The 17,576-nt window shown below is 35.0% G+C and overlaps 1 protein-coding gene across 9 annotated transcripts in view; it reads right to left on the reverse strand.

The window, feature by feature from the left end:
* Positions 1–246: 246 nt before the first annotated feature.
* ZNF569 (zinc finger protein 569) overlaps positions 247–17,576 on the reverse strand; it is an 83,216-nt gene continuing 65,886 nt past the window's right edge. For 6 of the 9 annotated variants that reach the window (XM_058279294.2, XM_071209554.1, XM_071209555.1 and 3 more), the window contains 3 exons: positions 11,614–11,740; positions 11,262–11,357; positions 247–3,506 (listed from right to left, as the gene is read on the reverse strand). In XM_058279294.2, coding sequence (XP_058135277.2) covers positions 1,690–3,506; positions 11,262–11,357; positions 11,614–11,740 — 2,040 coding nt within the window. In that variant the 3' untranslated portion in view covers positions 247–1,689. The remainder of the gene's footprint in view (positions 3,507–11,261; positions 11,358–11,613; positions 11,741–17,576) is intronic. The other 3 variants (XM_071209552.1, XM_071209557.1, XM_071209553.1) reach the window with 1 other exon arrangement.

A 17,576-nucleotide genomic window follows, 5' to 3' on the forward strand; every position in this document is an offset into this window, starting at 1 on the left:
CAATTAACATTATGAGGCAAGAGTATACAAAATATTATCTTAAATCAGGCTTGGTTTGGGTATTATTAAAGACAGTTTTCTATAAGTGTTAGTATCTGACCAAGAATACATTTTAAAATTATTTCTATAAGCCTAGATTTCCCCCACCCACTTGTATGTTATTTTAAAGAAATTCAAAAAATACAGAGGCAAGAAAGAATATAAAAAACCCAAAATTTTGGCAACAGAATAGTTACCACTGTTATATTTGCTTCATTCTTTTATTAAAGAAATATTACAGATAAATATAACAATTCTCTCCAAACCTTTTCCACTAAAAAGCAAACAATGTTATATTTGGATCCATAATCAATACATGGTAAAGTTCTTTCCACTGCTTAAAATTATTAAATTTATACAAATGTTACAGCATGCTTCATTGTGCATTTTGATTTTTTCTCTATATAATATATATTGTGATTTATCCCCATAACTGTGTGAATTTTGTACCATCTTACTAAATACCATAGTCTATAACACAGATAATCACATTGTACTGACTTATCCCTCTGTTGATAAGAGATTTATGTTATATCCAATTTGTGCAAATACAAACCATGATGCAGTGAATATAGTGATATATATCTCATTGTGTACATATATGGGTTCCTCTGACGCAATACACAAATATAATTGATTTTTCCATGTTTGCATTTTTAAAGAAATTCTGTTACTCTAAGGTAATAAATATGTTTCATTTTATGTTCATCAAAGTTTTAGAATTTTGCCTTTTATATTCTGGTCTTCAATCCATTTGGATTTTATTTTTGGATATATAGACCTAAATCTTTTTGCTTATATGAATTTCCTATCATTGAATGATTTTGATAGCACTATCATACATAAAATTCTCATATCTCCTTGGACTTTTGTATGGCTCCTCTATTTGCTTCCACTGATATATTTATTAATGCATCATTGGCACATCATTTAAATGACTCCAGCTTTAAAGAATGTGATATCTAGTAGAGTGGGTTTTCTATATATGTTTTATTTTTTCAATTTTTTTCAAATTTGTTTCAACTGTTTGTGCTCCTTTACCTATATTTCAATTAAAATTTTGAATCAACTTTTGAAGTTCCTTAAAAAATACTAACTAGTGAAAACTTTAAGTGGAAGTACACTAAACCTGGATATTTGGGGGAGAATTCATATTTTTATACCACACCTTTTCAGATGTCTTTTGTGCCATTCAATATGTTTTATGACTTTATAATTAATAATCAACTTGTAATGAGTTGTATTTATTTAGGTATTTTATATCAACATATTTTCTATTGAATATCCCTCATATATTAATAAAGGGTTATTGTTTTCCAATTATCTTTTTTTTTTAATATATTGGCTAAGAAGTTGAGTATTATGTTGATAAGTAATGCTGATAACAGATAACCTGTCCCAGATTTTAATGAGAATGCTGATTGAATATTATAAGTAAGATGTATGAAACAGGCTTTAATGACCAACTTTTTCATTCCACTAACATTGTGTCAGGCTTGGTATGAATTCTCTAATTTTGCATAAATTTGTGGCTTCTCCAGAAGACTTTCTTGCATTCATAATTTTCTATTCTAAAACCAATTAGATTATGTACTATAAGGTGTTAATTCCTTCTGAATGTTTCCCACATTCACAATATTCATCGGCTTTCTAATACATATGAATTCTCTGGTGTCTAACAAGATGTGACTTTTGGCTGAAAGCCTTGCCACATTCACTACAATGATAAGGCTTCTCACCTGTATGTTTTCTCATGTGTAGAGTAAGAGATGAAATTTGAGAGAAGGCTTTTCCACATTTACTACAGTCAAATGGTTTCTCACCTGTATGACCTCGTATATGTATAGTAAGAGATGAACTTTGGGAGAAGGCCTTTCCACACTTATTACATTCATAGGGTTTTTCACCTGTATGACCTCTCATATGGACAATAAGGGAAGTTCTTTGAGAGAATGCTTTCCCACATTCATTACATACATAGGGTTTTTCACCTGTATGACTTCTCATATGTAAATTAAGCAATGAGCACTGAGAGAAGGCTTTCCCACATTTATCACATTCATAAGGTTTTTCCCCTGTGTGACTTCTCAGATGAAGAGTAAGGGAAGCAATTTGAGAGAAGGCTTTTCCACATTCATTACAATCATATGGTTTCTCTCCAGTGTGAACTTTCTGATGTGTAATAAAGTTTTGCTTTTGGCTGAAGGCTTTACCACATTCATTACATTCATAGGGTTTCTCTCCAGAATGAATTTTCTCATGAGCAATGAGATTTGATTTCTGGCTAAAGGCTTTACCACATTCCTTACATATATAGGGTTTTTCTCCAGTATGAATTCTCTGGTGTCTAACAAGATTTGACATCTGAATGAAAGCTTTCCCACATTCATTACATTCATAAGGTTTTTCTCTAGTATGAATTTTCTGGTGTGTAATGAAGTTTTTCTTGTGGCTGAAGGCTTTCCTACATTCCTTACATTCATAGGGTTTCTCACCAGTATGACTTCTCATATGTACAGTAAGGGCTGAGCTTTGAGAGAAGGCTTTTCCACATTCATTACATTCATAAGGTTTCTCACCTGTATGAATTCTCACATGTATAATAAGCATTGAAAACTGAGAGAAGGCTTTTCCACATTTATCACATTTATAAGGTTTTTCTCCTGTATGGCTTCTCATATGAAGAGCAAGGGATGCAATTCGAGGGAAAGCTTTACCACATTCATTACATGCATAAGGTTTCTCCCCAGTATGAACTTTCTGATGTGCAATGAGGCTTTGCTTCTGACTGAATGCTTTCCCACAATCATTACATTCGTAAGGTTTCTCTCCAGTATGAATTTTCTCATGATCAATAAGATTTGATTTCTGGCTGAAGGATTTCTCACATTCCTTACATGCATAGGGTTTCTCCCCAGTATGAATTCTCTGATGTCTAATGAGATTTGACATTTTAATGAAAACTTTCCCACACTCATTACATTCATAAGACTGCTCCCTACTATGAATTTTATGATGTTTAATGAGTTTTTCCTTGTGGCTAAAAGCTATTCTACATTTATTACATTCATAGGATTTCTCTCCAGTATGAATTTGTAGGTGTCTGATAAGGTCCAGTGTCTGACTGAAGCCTTTCCCACAATGATTACACTTAAATGGAGTTAGTACAAGATGGGATGAACTACTGCAAAATGATTTCCCAGGATCATTATATTCACAATGTTGCTTTCTTATATAGCTTCTTTCATTATAATAACAGTCTAAATTATATTCTGGACACTTTCCAAATAAGTCATATTCACAGAGATTGTGTCTGGAAGGAACAGAGTTCAGAGGAAATGTATTTACAAATTTCTTACGACATTCTTTGACTTTTTCCTCAGTGAGTGTTTTCTTGAATTTATCTTCAATTTGCCTCAAAAGTCTTTTCTGGTTTTTCTGGTGCTCATCATTTCCCCATACTTCTCCTAAAACAGATTGCAAATAAATAACACTTGTGAATTTTTCCAATATAATAATATCAAGAAAAAAATTTTAAATATACTATGGGATGGATTCTTGATTTTTGGTCCTACTTTCCCATCATTTAACAAATTCCACATGCATATAATTCTTATCTCCTAGGCTTTGAGAACAACATTCCAGGAAAGGAAATATGCATACAGGCAGATATTTATGAATACAAAAAGCATTCATAGCATTTAAATGGGGTCTGAAAGAAAGCAAATAAATGTTAATCAAATAAAATAGAGACTGAAGAAAGCATAAAAAGAGTAAGAAGAACTAGTAATAGAAAACAAAAACAAAAACAGAGTTTTTAAAAGATTTAAAAGAGACCATTTTGCAAGATTTTCTTGAAATATGTCTTTATAAACAGACATGCATAATTTTCTGGAAAACATAAATACCAAGACTGAGTCTACAAAATGTAGCAATTCTATACAGATCAATTTCCATGAAAGAGAAAAATATGAAAGCAACACCCTAAAAACAAAATGAAAAGAAAACCACTAGGCCAAGAGAGATTCATAAGGAATTATAACATTTAAGAGACAACTCCAGGCTCTGCAAAATGTTACAAAGGGAAATAAGAGAATTTCCATTTTTTTCCCCTGTGAAACAAACATAATATTAATACCAAAATCTGACCAAGATGACAGACTATATACCAATTTCATTTAGGAATACCAATGAAAAATTCTATATAAATATCAAAATAACCAAGAAGCATATTAAATATAAAACATATCATATCTGAGTAGACATTTTCCAGGAATACAAGTATGCCGATTCAATATTAGAATATCTATTACTGTTAGTAAATATATTAAGTCAAAAGTGAAAAATCAAGTTATCATTTCCTTAGATATTGAAAAGGTGTCCGATAAAATTCAACATCTACTTTCCATTAATTTTTTTTCCTATAAAATAGAATTAGATGGCTGCTTATTTAATTTGAGAAAAAGTTCAGTACAACCAAAATATCAGTATTACACTTAATGGGAAAAAGCTAGCATTCACATTAAAGTCAGGAATAAGAAAAAGATGAATACTGTAGCAGTTTGGCATTATTTATGAATTCCAAAAATAGATATTGGATTATGTTTGTAATCTGACCTGTTCACATATTAGATTGTATAGGAGTCAAAGATTTTACTTTTACTTGACTGAGTTATGATTAGGGCTTTTATTGATCCATGTCAGTGGGACTTTTAGTCTCCATGGAGACTCATGGAGAAAAGACATAGCAGAGGACAGAGTTTTGAGTTTTGAACTGGAGCCCAGGAAGCGAACACACAGGAAAAGAAAACAGAGGAACAGAGACAGCTCCTTAGACAGCAGAAACCCTGGAGAGAGAGAAAGAACCATTTGCCTGATAGTCTACAATTGGCCTTGTGGAGAGAGCGCAGCAGTTGAGCCTGGAAAGAAATGGAGCCCTGGGAACACAGGAATCCAAGAAGCCTGAACTCTTGGCAGATATTGCCAGCCATCTTGCCCCAACACGTGGCAATAGACTTTGTTGAGGGAAGTAACTTATGCTGTATGGCAGATAACTGTAAGCTTCTATCTCAAATAAATACCCTTTATAAAAGCCAACAGATTTCTGGTATTTGCATCAACACTCCTTTGGCTAACTAATGCAAATACTATTGCCATTATTATTGGAGTACTGGGTAGTGTAAGCATATAAGAGAAGAAAACCAAAGGTATAAAAATTTTGAAAGGAAAGTTAAAATTAATGTTATCTGTCAACAATAAAATTGTTTACCTGCAAAATCAAGAGTAACCTGAAAAATTCAGTAGATCCACCACATGCAAATTAATACACAGCTTTGATAACCTTCCTTTATACAAATGACAACTATGTAGAAAATATAATAGAAGACTATATTTACAATGGCAACACAAATATGAAAAATCTGGGAATAAATTTAATAAGAAATAACTAAAAGTGTAAAAAGAAAACTCTAAAATACTCAGGCATACCTATGCAGATTTTAGCAGGGGAAAGGCATATCACATTCTTGGAAAGGAAAATTCAACAACATAAAGGTGACAGTTATCCACAAGCTAATCTATCAATTTAAAGTTGTTGCAAGAAAAATGTTTGAAAGTGCAAGTAATAACTCAAAGGAAAATGATAATAGAGATTGCTGCCAGAGATGGGAAATGGGTAAGGGAAGAATTACTTTCCAACATATACCCTCTTTTGTACTTAAAAAAAATTGTATTATGAGCATGACTTATGTATTTTAAAAAGCAAGTAACATTTACAATAAATAAAATTGTTCTGAATACTGCAGGAATCAATAAAATGAGCAAAAACAGCGGGGAAGTAAAACTGGATGAAAGGATGGAACATAAAACTGGAAAAGCCTGCCTAGGATGACTGTAAAGTTAGTAAGGAAAAAAAGACAGTGAGGATTTGAGGCTGAATATGGTATGATAAACACATATTTATATCTTATCCCACCCCAAAACTACCCTAATATGAGATAAAGTAATAAAAAAGTATAATTGAACAAAGAATACAAGAGAAAAAAATGATTATAAAGTTATTTTTATCAGTGGGAAAGTAAATGGAAGAACTATAACCTGACAGCAGAATTGAGAAAGCTGAAACTTAAGTGCCTGCAGAGGATGCCAAAGAGCAACAACTTAAATTATACTACATAACAAAAGAAAGGCTCAGGAATGAGAGAAATCATGTCTCATGAAAAGTGGGAATGACTGAAGGGGCTAAAAACAAGAGGTTTGATGGAATGTCTATATCACAAGGAGTTAGATATCTGCATGGTGCAATGAGGTACCTACTCCTTCATTACCCTATAAGAGATGGGAAATTATTCTCTGGACAAATGGAACAAGAGAGGCTCTAAGGTCAGAATCACCAGACAGAGGAATACAGGGGAAAGGAACTGGCTCAAACATAGGAAAAATCAATGAAAGTCTACATATTGAAGGGAAGACATTCAGTCCCCTGTTGCTGCTTGGCTCCAAAATGGGAAAAGAGATTTTTTTCTCTCTGCCAGACTGAGAATGAAGCAAGGAAAAAATTCCTGTGAAGCTTTCCTGTATGCAGATAAAATTAGAGACTTAGTTGCAGGTTATAAATGTAGAAAAGAAAGTATAATGTTAAGCTCTTGGGTCACCTCAGTTACAGAAACAGGGAAAAAGAGAAATGCAATGAAAGAAAAGATGCTGAGGAGGAAGGTAAGATCACATATCAAGGTATTATACAAGAAGAAATGAAAAAATTACAAAGGCAAGATCAAAATATCAAATGTAACAGGAAAGATTTCATGTTTTAAGATAGTGGAATAAAAAGTGTCTTTTCTTCTCTACGAACTAAAAAAATAAAGTCATTCTTTATTCAGTGATCATAGGAGGTAACTGTAATCCTAATTATAATAAATAAATCAGTGTTTACAAACATGGTGAAGAATGGAACAGGAGACGAAGGATTCCAAGAGAAATGCTGATCTAGGGTAGAGCAAGCAGTTGATAGTGTCAAGATAGATATCACACTTTAAGGAGTTAACTCATTGTTACAACAAAAAAATTGGGGAGTATAGACAGGAGATTTGACAGGTACCAATATGTCAGAGAAGCCAAGACTGAGCAAGGAAAAACTCTAATACCTTATCTTTTTAGGAAAAAGTCTGCTGGGGCAAGGGCGAGAGATTCTGAGTTATAAGAAGACTTGCAGTTGCAATTTTTTTTTTGGATAGGAAGAAATAAATCCTAAACATAGTCATATCTAAACAAATGTGTAAAATAAATGGCTTCAATATGAACTAGAGAGCTTTTTCCACAGGTTGTCAAACTTCTTCTCAAAGGACCAGGTAATAAATATCTTAGGCTTTGCAGACTATACAGACTCTGCTGGAACTACTCAACTATGCCACTTTAATATGAAAGTGGCCATAGCCAATAAGTAAATGAATGGGCATGCCTGCATTCCATGATTTGCTAACCCCTATTTTAGATCACAGCACTTCTTTTTCCTCCCAAACAGTATCCTTCTATAAACAGTAAGCCAAAGAATAACATTAAAAAATGAGTAATAAAGAAGGCACTGGAATCAGATCTACAAAAAATTATCATAAAAAAATGAAAAAAGAAATATGACATAAGGAAAGCAGACCAAAAATTACAAGCTAGAAAAATGGACACAGTAGATGAAAATCTTGACCAAACGAATTGCCATCAATTCAAAGCACTTAATAAAAAAAAAATCTATAAATCAGGAGCTCAAAAGAGAAAATTAATGTGTGAGGAAGAAACAATGATAAAACAAAAAGCAATTTAAAAAATGAACTGGCAGAACCAAGGAAGAGAAAACCACTCAGATAAAGAACACTATGAAAGTAGCAATAAATGAGTCCAGAAAGGAAGTCACTTTAAAAATTATAGTAAGGTAATTTCACATTGAAAAGCAATGATATAATGGATAAAATAGAAGCTTTGATGTACCACAGGGCTCTCAGGAATTTGGAGAAATCTCCAAGAATACCCAAGTATTTTCTATCCATCTACCTCCCAACCTCTCCATTTCCCCCAAATGAACAGATAAAAGGCAAACAACTGATAGCTAAAACCAGACCTTGGAGAGAGAATTAGTAAGCAAGATAGAGGAGTGCCCATGTAAACAAAAACCCTGCTAACTGAAGTACAAGCCCCAGCCAGCATTAAGGAACAGGAGCTCAATGAGGCTCCTACAAAAAGTCAGACCTTTGCTTGGTAGTGCACCTCCAGAATCACATGCAAATCATCTTCAGAAGAAAGCAACCCTAATTTAGGACAACAAGATTATCACAAATTAGGGAAAAAAATGAATTCACACTCAGCAATCACCAAGCATATGAGGAAGCAAGTATGATAAGTGAGCGCCAGCAAAAACAGAAATAATAAATTTACACCTAAGGACTTAAAATATTGGAACTGTCAGATACAGAATACGGAAGAATGATATATAGTATATTTTAGAAACAAAGGACTGAAACAAAAAGCGGAAAAAGCCACAAAAAATTATTGAGAATGACCAGAAAGATTTGAAAACAAAAAACAAATACAGAAAAAGAAATTTCTAGAAATACAACTACTGATTTTTTTTTAAGTGAGATAAACATGAATAAACACAATTCCAGAGAGAACTAGTACACTGGAAGGTGTATCTAAAGTAACTACTCAGAAGGAAGCACAGAGATACAGGTTAAAAATAGCTAAAGAAATGAAAGCAATATAGAGGGGGGAAATGAGAAGGTTTTGCTATCTAATAGGAATCCCAGAAGGAGAATGTAGATAGGGTGGAAAAGAGGCAATATTTGATGAGATACTGGTTGAGAATTTTACAGGACTAATGGTAGATATAAACAAGAAGAGAATACTATGAACAATTTTATACCAACAGATCTGAAAACACAAATGAAACAAACTGTTAAATATTTCAGAGGACTGTGGAACATCAATATGTGGTAAATTTTTACAGACACAGAGAAAATTTAAATATTTATGGAAATAATTTTGTTCAAATTAATTTGAAAAGCTTGATTAAATGGGATAATTTTCTGAAAAATACAACCTATTATTGAAAATGAATGACAAAAGAGACAAAAGCATCTGAATAAAACAATTATAAAAGGAACAATGAGAAATGGATATGGCTCAAGCAGTTGGGTGCCTGCTTCCCACAAGAGAGGTCCCAGGTTCAGTCCTGGGTGCCTTCTAAAAACAAAAAACAAACAACAAACTAATGAAAAAAAACAAGTCAGGGGAGCCAATGTGGCTCAGTGATTGAGTGCTGGCTTCCCACATAGGAGGTCCTTGGTTCAATCCCCAGCCCCAGTACCTAAGAAAAAAAAAAAAAAAAGGGACAATGAAAATAGTTGTCAAAGAAGCTTCCCTCAAAAATACTACCAAATCATCACGGCTATGAAAATGTTCTTGAATATGAAGAAAAGCTTCCGAATGTCTGCTTTTGACATCAAAGGCAGAAAAAGTTGAAACACTCATTTAGGTTCATAGTAGAAATGTGAGGATGAGTCATTGTTGTTGTTATCTTTAAAGATTTATTTTATTTATTTCTCTCCCCTTCCCCCATGTTGTCTGCTCTCTGCACATTCACTGTGTGTTCGTCTGTGTCCGCTTGCATTATCTGGCAGCACTGGGAAACTGTGTCTCTTTTTTGTTATGTCATCTTGCTATGTCAGCTCTCTGTGTGAGCGGTGCCATTCCTGGGTAGGCTGTGCTTTTTTCACACAGGGTGGCTCTCCTTAGGGGGTGCACTCCTTGCACATGGGGCACCCCTACACAGGGGCACCCCTGTGTGGCATGGCACTCCTTGTGTGTGGCAGCACTGTGTGTGGGCCAGCTTACCACACGGGTCAGGAGGTCCTGGGATCAAACCCTGGACCCTCCATATGGTAGGCATGGTAGGCGGATGCTCTATCAGTTGAGCCAATGTCCGCTTCCCTGAGTCATTGTTAAGGAATATATAAACATAATTTCACTCATATACATAAAAGGAAAAAAACCATATAATCTCCATATAAGTACATATTGTTATTCTCAGTACATGAACATTAAGGAAAGTCAAGGTGGCAAAAAGTACTTCAAAGAGGAATGACTAATTGGGAAAGAAAAAATAATGGAAAAACATATGACAGATAAAGGGCTAATCACCTCCATATGAATTAAAAACTCAACAAAATAAAAGGGCAAAAAAAGAATTCAACAACCAAAAAGAAATATAGATTTTAAAGATATGAAAAGATACTTGTCCTCAATCCCAATGAAGGAAATGTAAATTCAAACTACAATTACCAATATTCACTTATTGACTTGGCAAAAAAAAATTAAATAGTAATAGTCTATGTAAGCAGAAATTGTTAATAGAAATATAAATTCTTACAATCACCTTAGAAGGCAAAAACGACTTGATAATATCTATCAAATTAGAACTATACCATGATGTGGGAGGAGTGGGGAGGTGTGGTGTGGGGTATGTGGGAACTTTTTATATTTTTTTAACGTAACATTTTTTGTGATCTATGTATCTTCAAAAAAAATACAATAAAAAAATTAAAAATTAAAACTATACCTATCCTTTGATTTGAATTGAAATGGGAGCCATTCCAATTCTATATCTACTAACTACATATGAAATATATGTATATATGTAACATGTGTTTTTATGCATGTATGTGTGTATATGTATGTGTCTATACATGTCTCACATACAAACATATACATGAAAAATGCAGAAGAAAATGGGAGCTAACAGAAAAGCAGCACTGACATTCAAACTTTTATTGAAGTAGAGTGGTGACCATTACTGAAGCATGAGAGTAAAACCTAAAAATACAGTGGGAAGTGTTACTAAGGGTATAACATACAATACTAAGGTATTTACAAGGAAGGAAGAAGAGAAAATAAAAAGTAAAGGTCTACAAATGTTAGCAGGCTTATTTGAACAATTAAAATTCATGAATGTCTGAATGCAAAATGAAATGATCTTTGTAAGCAAAGAGACTGAAAATGCTAATAATAGTTAGAATGAATATCAAAGTCAGGATGGAAATGAACTAAGTAAAGTTGGTACCTAGCATACAGGTAAGAATCTCAACCAGTGTAAGTTCTGAGGAAGGAAGTTAGCAACAGTATTTAGAAATAACATCTTAGGTTTATAAAGTTGTCACTAATGGCTCCCTCTTACTGACCTGGACAGTGTCTCCTTAACGCTTTTTCTTCCACCACCCATGGTTCTTCTTCTTGCTCCAACTTGAAAATTACATCAGGTTTGGTGAATGGACAGCCTGTCAAAGGGAAGTGACTTAAAATTTGGGGATAAATACTGGGAACAAAGAACCACCTGACAATTGAGTCTGGCCCTGGGAAATCAGGCTTTCAGGAGGATGAGAAAAGTGTGGCTTCTGGGGATGCTGCCCTCTGAAACATAACAAGGATGGCCCTCTGTGCGCAAAGGCATCTTAAGGCTAACCTTACTCTAATATTTACAGGTTCCACACATTTCAGAAATAATGGAAAAGTTACCTGAGAAAGTGTACTTACCCACTATGATTAAGTTGTTATAGTTTTCTAGCATCACATTCCGGTACAGGTTCCTTTGAGCAGGATCCAATCGCTGCCACTCCTCCTGAGTGAAGTCAATAGCCACATCTTTGAATGTCACTGTTCCCTGTAACAACATACTACTACTCAATCTGAAGCCATCCATCTCATGTAATATGGACAAAACATACTGAACCTTCTTCTGAAATACTCAGAAGTAAAAAACTACCTAGTTTTATTTTCTGAGAAAAAACATAGTAGCAGTAGTTTAAGTTCATTCATTTACTTAGTAGTCATATATCATTAATCACTACCTTGATTAAAAAGGAGATCTTGGGCACAATTTATACTGAATGAAAAAAATAAAAAAATTAAATTTATTCAAGTCAAGTGGTTAGAGATGTAACTAGATGCCTGTGATAGAGGCAAGGAAAAATGAAAGCAGGATTTGGATGGAAGCAAAAGCAAGGAGAGAATATGTAAAATTTGAATTAGAGTAGGCTATCCAGCTAGAGATACCCATTGATTTTGAATTTGGACATAATGTTCACAAGGACAGGAGAAACCTAGAATGGCAGTGAGGATTTCTTGATCACCAGCCTATAGTTGGTATCTGCAACCAAGAAAACAGAATCCAACTGCTGAAAGAACTTGTATATATTGAAAAGAGGACCACAAACAGAATTCTATAGCCACAAACAAAGAAGCAAATATTCCCTGATAAATATTTTTTAATAGTGAGAACCAGAAGTAGAACCAGAACTATGAGAAAACATAGCAAGATGGAGATGGCTGAGTAAGATGTTCCTGGGATCTGAACCCCTACCAAATTTTTAACAAGCAAACACTGGTCAACTATCCTTGCCAAGAGCTCAGGAAAAGAGTCTAAGGGTTGCAGTAAAGAGTGAATACTGAATCAAGAGAAAAGCAATATTAACACAGTAGGAAAAGCTTCTGGTGCCTTTGCTGGCCCTTCCCCTACCCTTTTCCCAGTTTGGTGCAGAGCCAACCCATACTTCCAGTGAGGGTCCTTGATCCTGGTTCTGAAGGGAGCAGAATAACACTTATGTGCATATCTGGGTACATGCATGTCTATCATTCTATCTGGTGGCAACCTGAAGAACTCACCCTGGATACTTATGCTGTCTTGCAGGTCCTAAAACATCCTCTGGACATAAAAGCAGCTTGCAGAGCAGTTAAAATGCTGTAAGAAAACAAACTGTAGCTGCCTGGAGCAGTTTACTGACTTTAAGGCAGGGGTTCTCAACTAGGAGTCCATAAGCTTGAATTGAAATTCAAAAAACATTATTCTTTTGGGGCACATTGATGCAGGTAATATATTTATTAAATAATACACAGAATAGTGTGAATTTAGTAAGGGGTCTGTGATTTTCACCTGACTGGCAAAGGGGTCAATGGAACAAAAAAGGTTAAAAACCCCTGCTTTAAGGCATATAATATAGTACCTGGGACCAGGAGTAAAGACTGAATTTCCTGTGGAAATGATGTTTGGAGGGTTCATGTAAATAGGGGAATTCACGAGGCCATACGTAAATGCCCAGGAGAAGACACATGCTCAGAAAAGACCAGAAAGGGCCTGAAGCTTTCTCCTCAGGTCATTCTTTAGGTCCACTGTAAAGTTAAGTGCTATAGGAATGTACATGCAAATGGCTAATCTGCAAAGACTGGAAAAAGTGAGTTTTTGGTTAGCACCTGTCATCCAAGGACATCTCTGTCATATTACTAGCTGGATACAGCTTAAGAACAGGCACTTCAATGAGTAAATCCCAGTGTAACATATTAAAATATTAAAATGTCCACATTGCAGCAAAATATCATGAGGCAAACAAACAGGAAACAATGACCTATATTCAAGGGAACAAAACAAAATAAGACATTATCAATAAGGAAGTCCCAAATTTCAACATACTAGAGAAACTTAAAAAAAAAAAACCATCATAAACTTGCTGAAGGAGCTAACAGAAAACACAAAGAACTCAAGGAAATTAAGAAAAAGATACAGAAACAAAATGAGAATTTCAATAAAGAGATAATATAAAAGGAATACTAGAGTGAAAACCACAATAATTAAAATTAAAACATGCTTAAAGGTGTTCAATAACAGATTAGATTTGACAGAAGCATCAACGGCTTGAAGATAGAACAAATAAAATTGTCCAGTCTGAGGCACAGAAAGAAAAAAGAATAAAGAAAAGTGAGCAGAGCTTAACACACCTGTAGGATACCATTAAGAATACCATTATATAAATTACAGGAGTACAGAAGGAAAAGAAAGACAGAAATGAGTATAAAGAATATTTGAAGAAATAATGGAGGAAAATTTCCCAAATTTAATGAAAGACATGACTATAAATATGAAAGAAGCTCAACAAAGTCCAAACAGGTAAACTCAAAGAGATCCACACTGAGACATGTTATAATCTACTGTCAAATGGAAAAGACAATGAAAGAACCCTGGAAATAGCAAGAGAGAAGCAAATAATCACATAAAAGGGAGCCTCAATAAGATTAATTGCTGATTTCTCAACAGAAACAATGGAGGAGAGAATGCAGTGAGATGACATGTCTAAAGAGCTGACAGAAAAAAAATTTCCAACCAAGAATTCTATATCTGGCAAAACTGTCCTTCAAAAATGAGTAAGAGGGGAAGCAGCTGTGGCTCAATCAGTTGGGCTCCTGTCTACCATATGGGAGGCTCTGGGTTTGTGTCCTGGGGCCTCCTTGTAAAAGCAGGCTTGCCCGCACACTGTGGAGAGCCACTGGCCCGAGCACCATGGAGTGCCACCCAACCTACAAGCACCACCTGGCCCACAAGCATCGTGGAGTGCCACCCGGCCCACAAGCACCATGGAGAGCCAACTCACCAAGGTGACACAACAAATGTGGAGACAAGCCAAAACACAAAAGAAAAAACCACTAAAGTGCAAGCAGCGAATGGACACAGAGCAGATGGCAAACAAACCGTGGGCGGGGGGAAATAAATAAAAAAATAAATACAGACACAGAAGAATGCACAGCAAATGGACACAGAGAGCAGACAGCATGCAAAAAGTCACAAGGAGGGGGGATTAAAAAAATGAGAAAGCAGATGTGGCTCAAGCAATTGAGCTCCTGCCTACCACACAGGAGGTCCCAGGTTCAGTTCCTGGTGCCTCCTAGAGAAGATATGCATGACAGCCAGCTGGCAAAACAAGCTGGCATGATGGGCTGATGCAACAAGATGATGCGGCAAGGAGACATAATAAGGAAACACAATGAGAGACACAATGAAGGAGGGCGTGGAGGTGATTCAAGTGATTGAGTGCCTCTCTCCCACATGGGAGGTCCCAAGTTCGGGTCCCAGTGTCTCCTAAAGAGAAGATGAGCAGACGCAGAGAGCACACAGTGAATGGACACAGAGAGCACACAGTGAGCACCAACAAGGGGGGGGGGGCATAAGTAAATAAAAATAAATCTTTAAAAAATGAGAGATTAAGATATTCCTAGATAAACAAAAACTGAAGGAGTTAATTACCACTAATCTGCCATATAAGATATGTTAAAGGGAGTTCTTCAGGTTGAAAGGAAAGGACACTACACAAGGAGATCAGTCATAAGAAGAAATTAAAATCTCTAGTAAAGATGACTACATGGGTAAATATAAATCTCAGTACTACTGTATTTTTGGTTTGTGACTCCACTTTTTACTTTGTAAAGGGTATAAAATGTAAATGCATAAAAGTGATAATAAATCTACGGTTTTGAACATACAATGTATAAAGGTGAAACCTGTTCAAGTACAACATGAAGGAAAGGGGATGGAGGGATATAAAATTATAGTGTGTATTGTATTGAAGTTAAGTTGTTATCAAATGAAATGAGACTTAGGATGTTAAATTTAAATCCCATGGTAACACAAAGAAAATATCTGAAAAATATGCATAGAATTAAATGAGAAGGGAATGTAAACAGTTCAGTACAAAAGCAAATAAATACAAAATAAGGCCAGAATGTGGTTAAAAATCCAAACAGCATAATGGCAGTAGTTCTGTATTATCAGTAGTTACTTTTTAAAAAGTAAGCAATATGATTTTTCAATTACTTTGGAAATAACACTCCCCAAATAAAGTCTGAACCCAAAAGGTAAATAAAAATGGCCAAAAAAATATTTTAAAATAATATTTTTTAAAGCTCAGTTGTAGTTTTCCCCCTCATACCAACCGTGCTTTCTGTTGGAATTTAGTTGAAATCCATACTGAATCATGTTAAGGCAGATCATCAATTTGTGGCTGCATTTGTAACTACTCCTAGGAAAATAATCTTGTTGGAGTTGAGTGTTCCTCTCAGTTGTTTGGTCAGTTGGCCCAGAAGAGGCAGTCTTGGCATTGGTGGGCAGGGGAGTAGTTACTTTTTATATACTATTTGTAAGAGACTCACCTTAAATCCAAAGACAAATTGGTTGAAAGTAAAAGAATGGAAAAGAATATTCCATGCAGATTGAACAAAAGAGAACTGGATTAGCTATACTAACATCAGACAAAAATATACTTTAAGTCAAAACCATAGCAAGAGACAATATGACAAAATTCTGGAAAATAAGATGAACATAGGAGTATTATATGCAATGACTGGTAAGTTTGCTTAAAGGGATGCCGTATATCCTTTCTCTCCTGCTCCTCTTTTCTGTAGACTGGAAAGTAAATGTGATGGTTAGGAAATATTTGGGACAATGAGGTAGAAGCCAACTTTTGAGAATGATAGAGTGATGAAATAGAAGGTGCCTAGCTCCCAGCCTCTTGGAGCTACAGCTCACTTGAACTTCTATATAAGGGAGAAATAACTTTATGTCCTATTTAAGTAACTGTTATCTGGAATTTCTATCACAGGTGGTCAATTATAATCTTAGATAAAAATGTTTATGTCAGAAAGAAAGCATTTTAAATTACTAATTTTGTGGAAGCAATGGAAGTGGGTTGCTCAGATCCCCTTCAAGAGATCCTCCTATGGGAAGCATAGTTATTGAAGAGCCTACAGGTGCTCCAACTTTTCTCTAGTATTGTGTACCTGCTGAGGTCATGCTATCCTCTGGTTGCTCCCAGCTGAAGACTGAGCACAGTGAATGTATTAAAGTCTGTACCATTTCTAACTGATGTAGGACTCACAAGCTTTGCTCAGCAACTCCATATTGACCTGGTTGTGACTTTTCTCAGAGCTGCATGATAGTTTGAGTTGGCAGAAGAAAGAATCAGCAAATAAAGATAGATTAATAGAATTTATAAAGTCTGAAGAAGAGAAAGAAAAAAGAATGAAGAAAAATGAACATAGCATCAGAGAAATGTGGGACAGCAATAAGTGCACTAATATATGTATAATGTGAGTGCCAAAAGGAGAGGAGAGAAAAGGATGGAAAAAACATACAAAGAAATAATGGCTGAAAATTTCATAAATTTTATGAAAATCACCAATATACTTAACCAAGAAGCTCAAAAAATTTCACAAGGATAAATGCAAAGAGATCCACACCTAGATACATCATACTCAAAATGTTGAAAGTCAAATAAACAGAGAAAACCTTGAAAACAACAAGAGAAAACAATTATTATCTACAAGAAAGTGCATAAAAATTAACAGCTGATAACAATAGAGGACAAACAGTAATGGGACAGCATATTCAAAGTGCTGAAAGAAAAACTGTCAACCAAGAATATTATACCTAGCAAAGCTATCTTTCAAAAATGAAGGTGGGGAGAGGATGTGGCTCAAGCATTTGAGTACCCACCTCCCACATGGAAGGTCCTGGGTTCAGTTCCTGGTGCCTCCTAAAGAAGACAAACAGCAAGCAGACAATGAACAGACATCAAGCAAAAATAACGAGCAGACAATGAGCAAAAACTAAGAGCAAACAATGAGCAAAAAAACCAAATGAGCAGGAAGCAAGTGTGGATCAAGCAGTTGAGTGCCTG

Source organism: Dasypus novemcinctus, chromosome 18, assembly GCF_030445035.2.
Source record: "Dasypus novemcinctus isolate mDasNov1 chromosome 18, mDasNov1.1.hap2, whole genome shotgun sequence".
Lineage (NCBI taxonomy): Eukaryota > Metazoa > Chordata > Mammalia > Cingulata > Dasypodidae > Dasypus > Dasypus novemcinctus.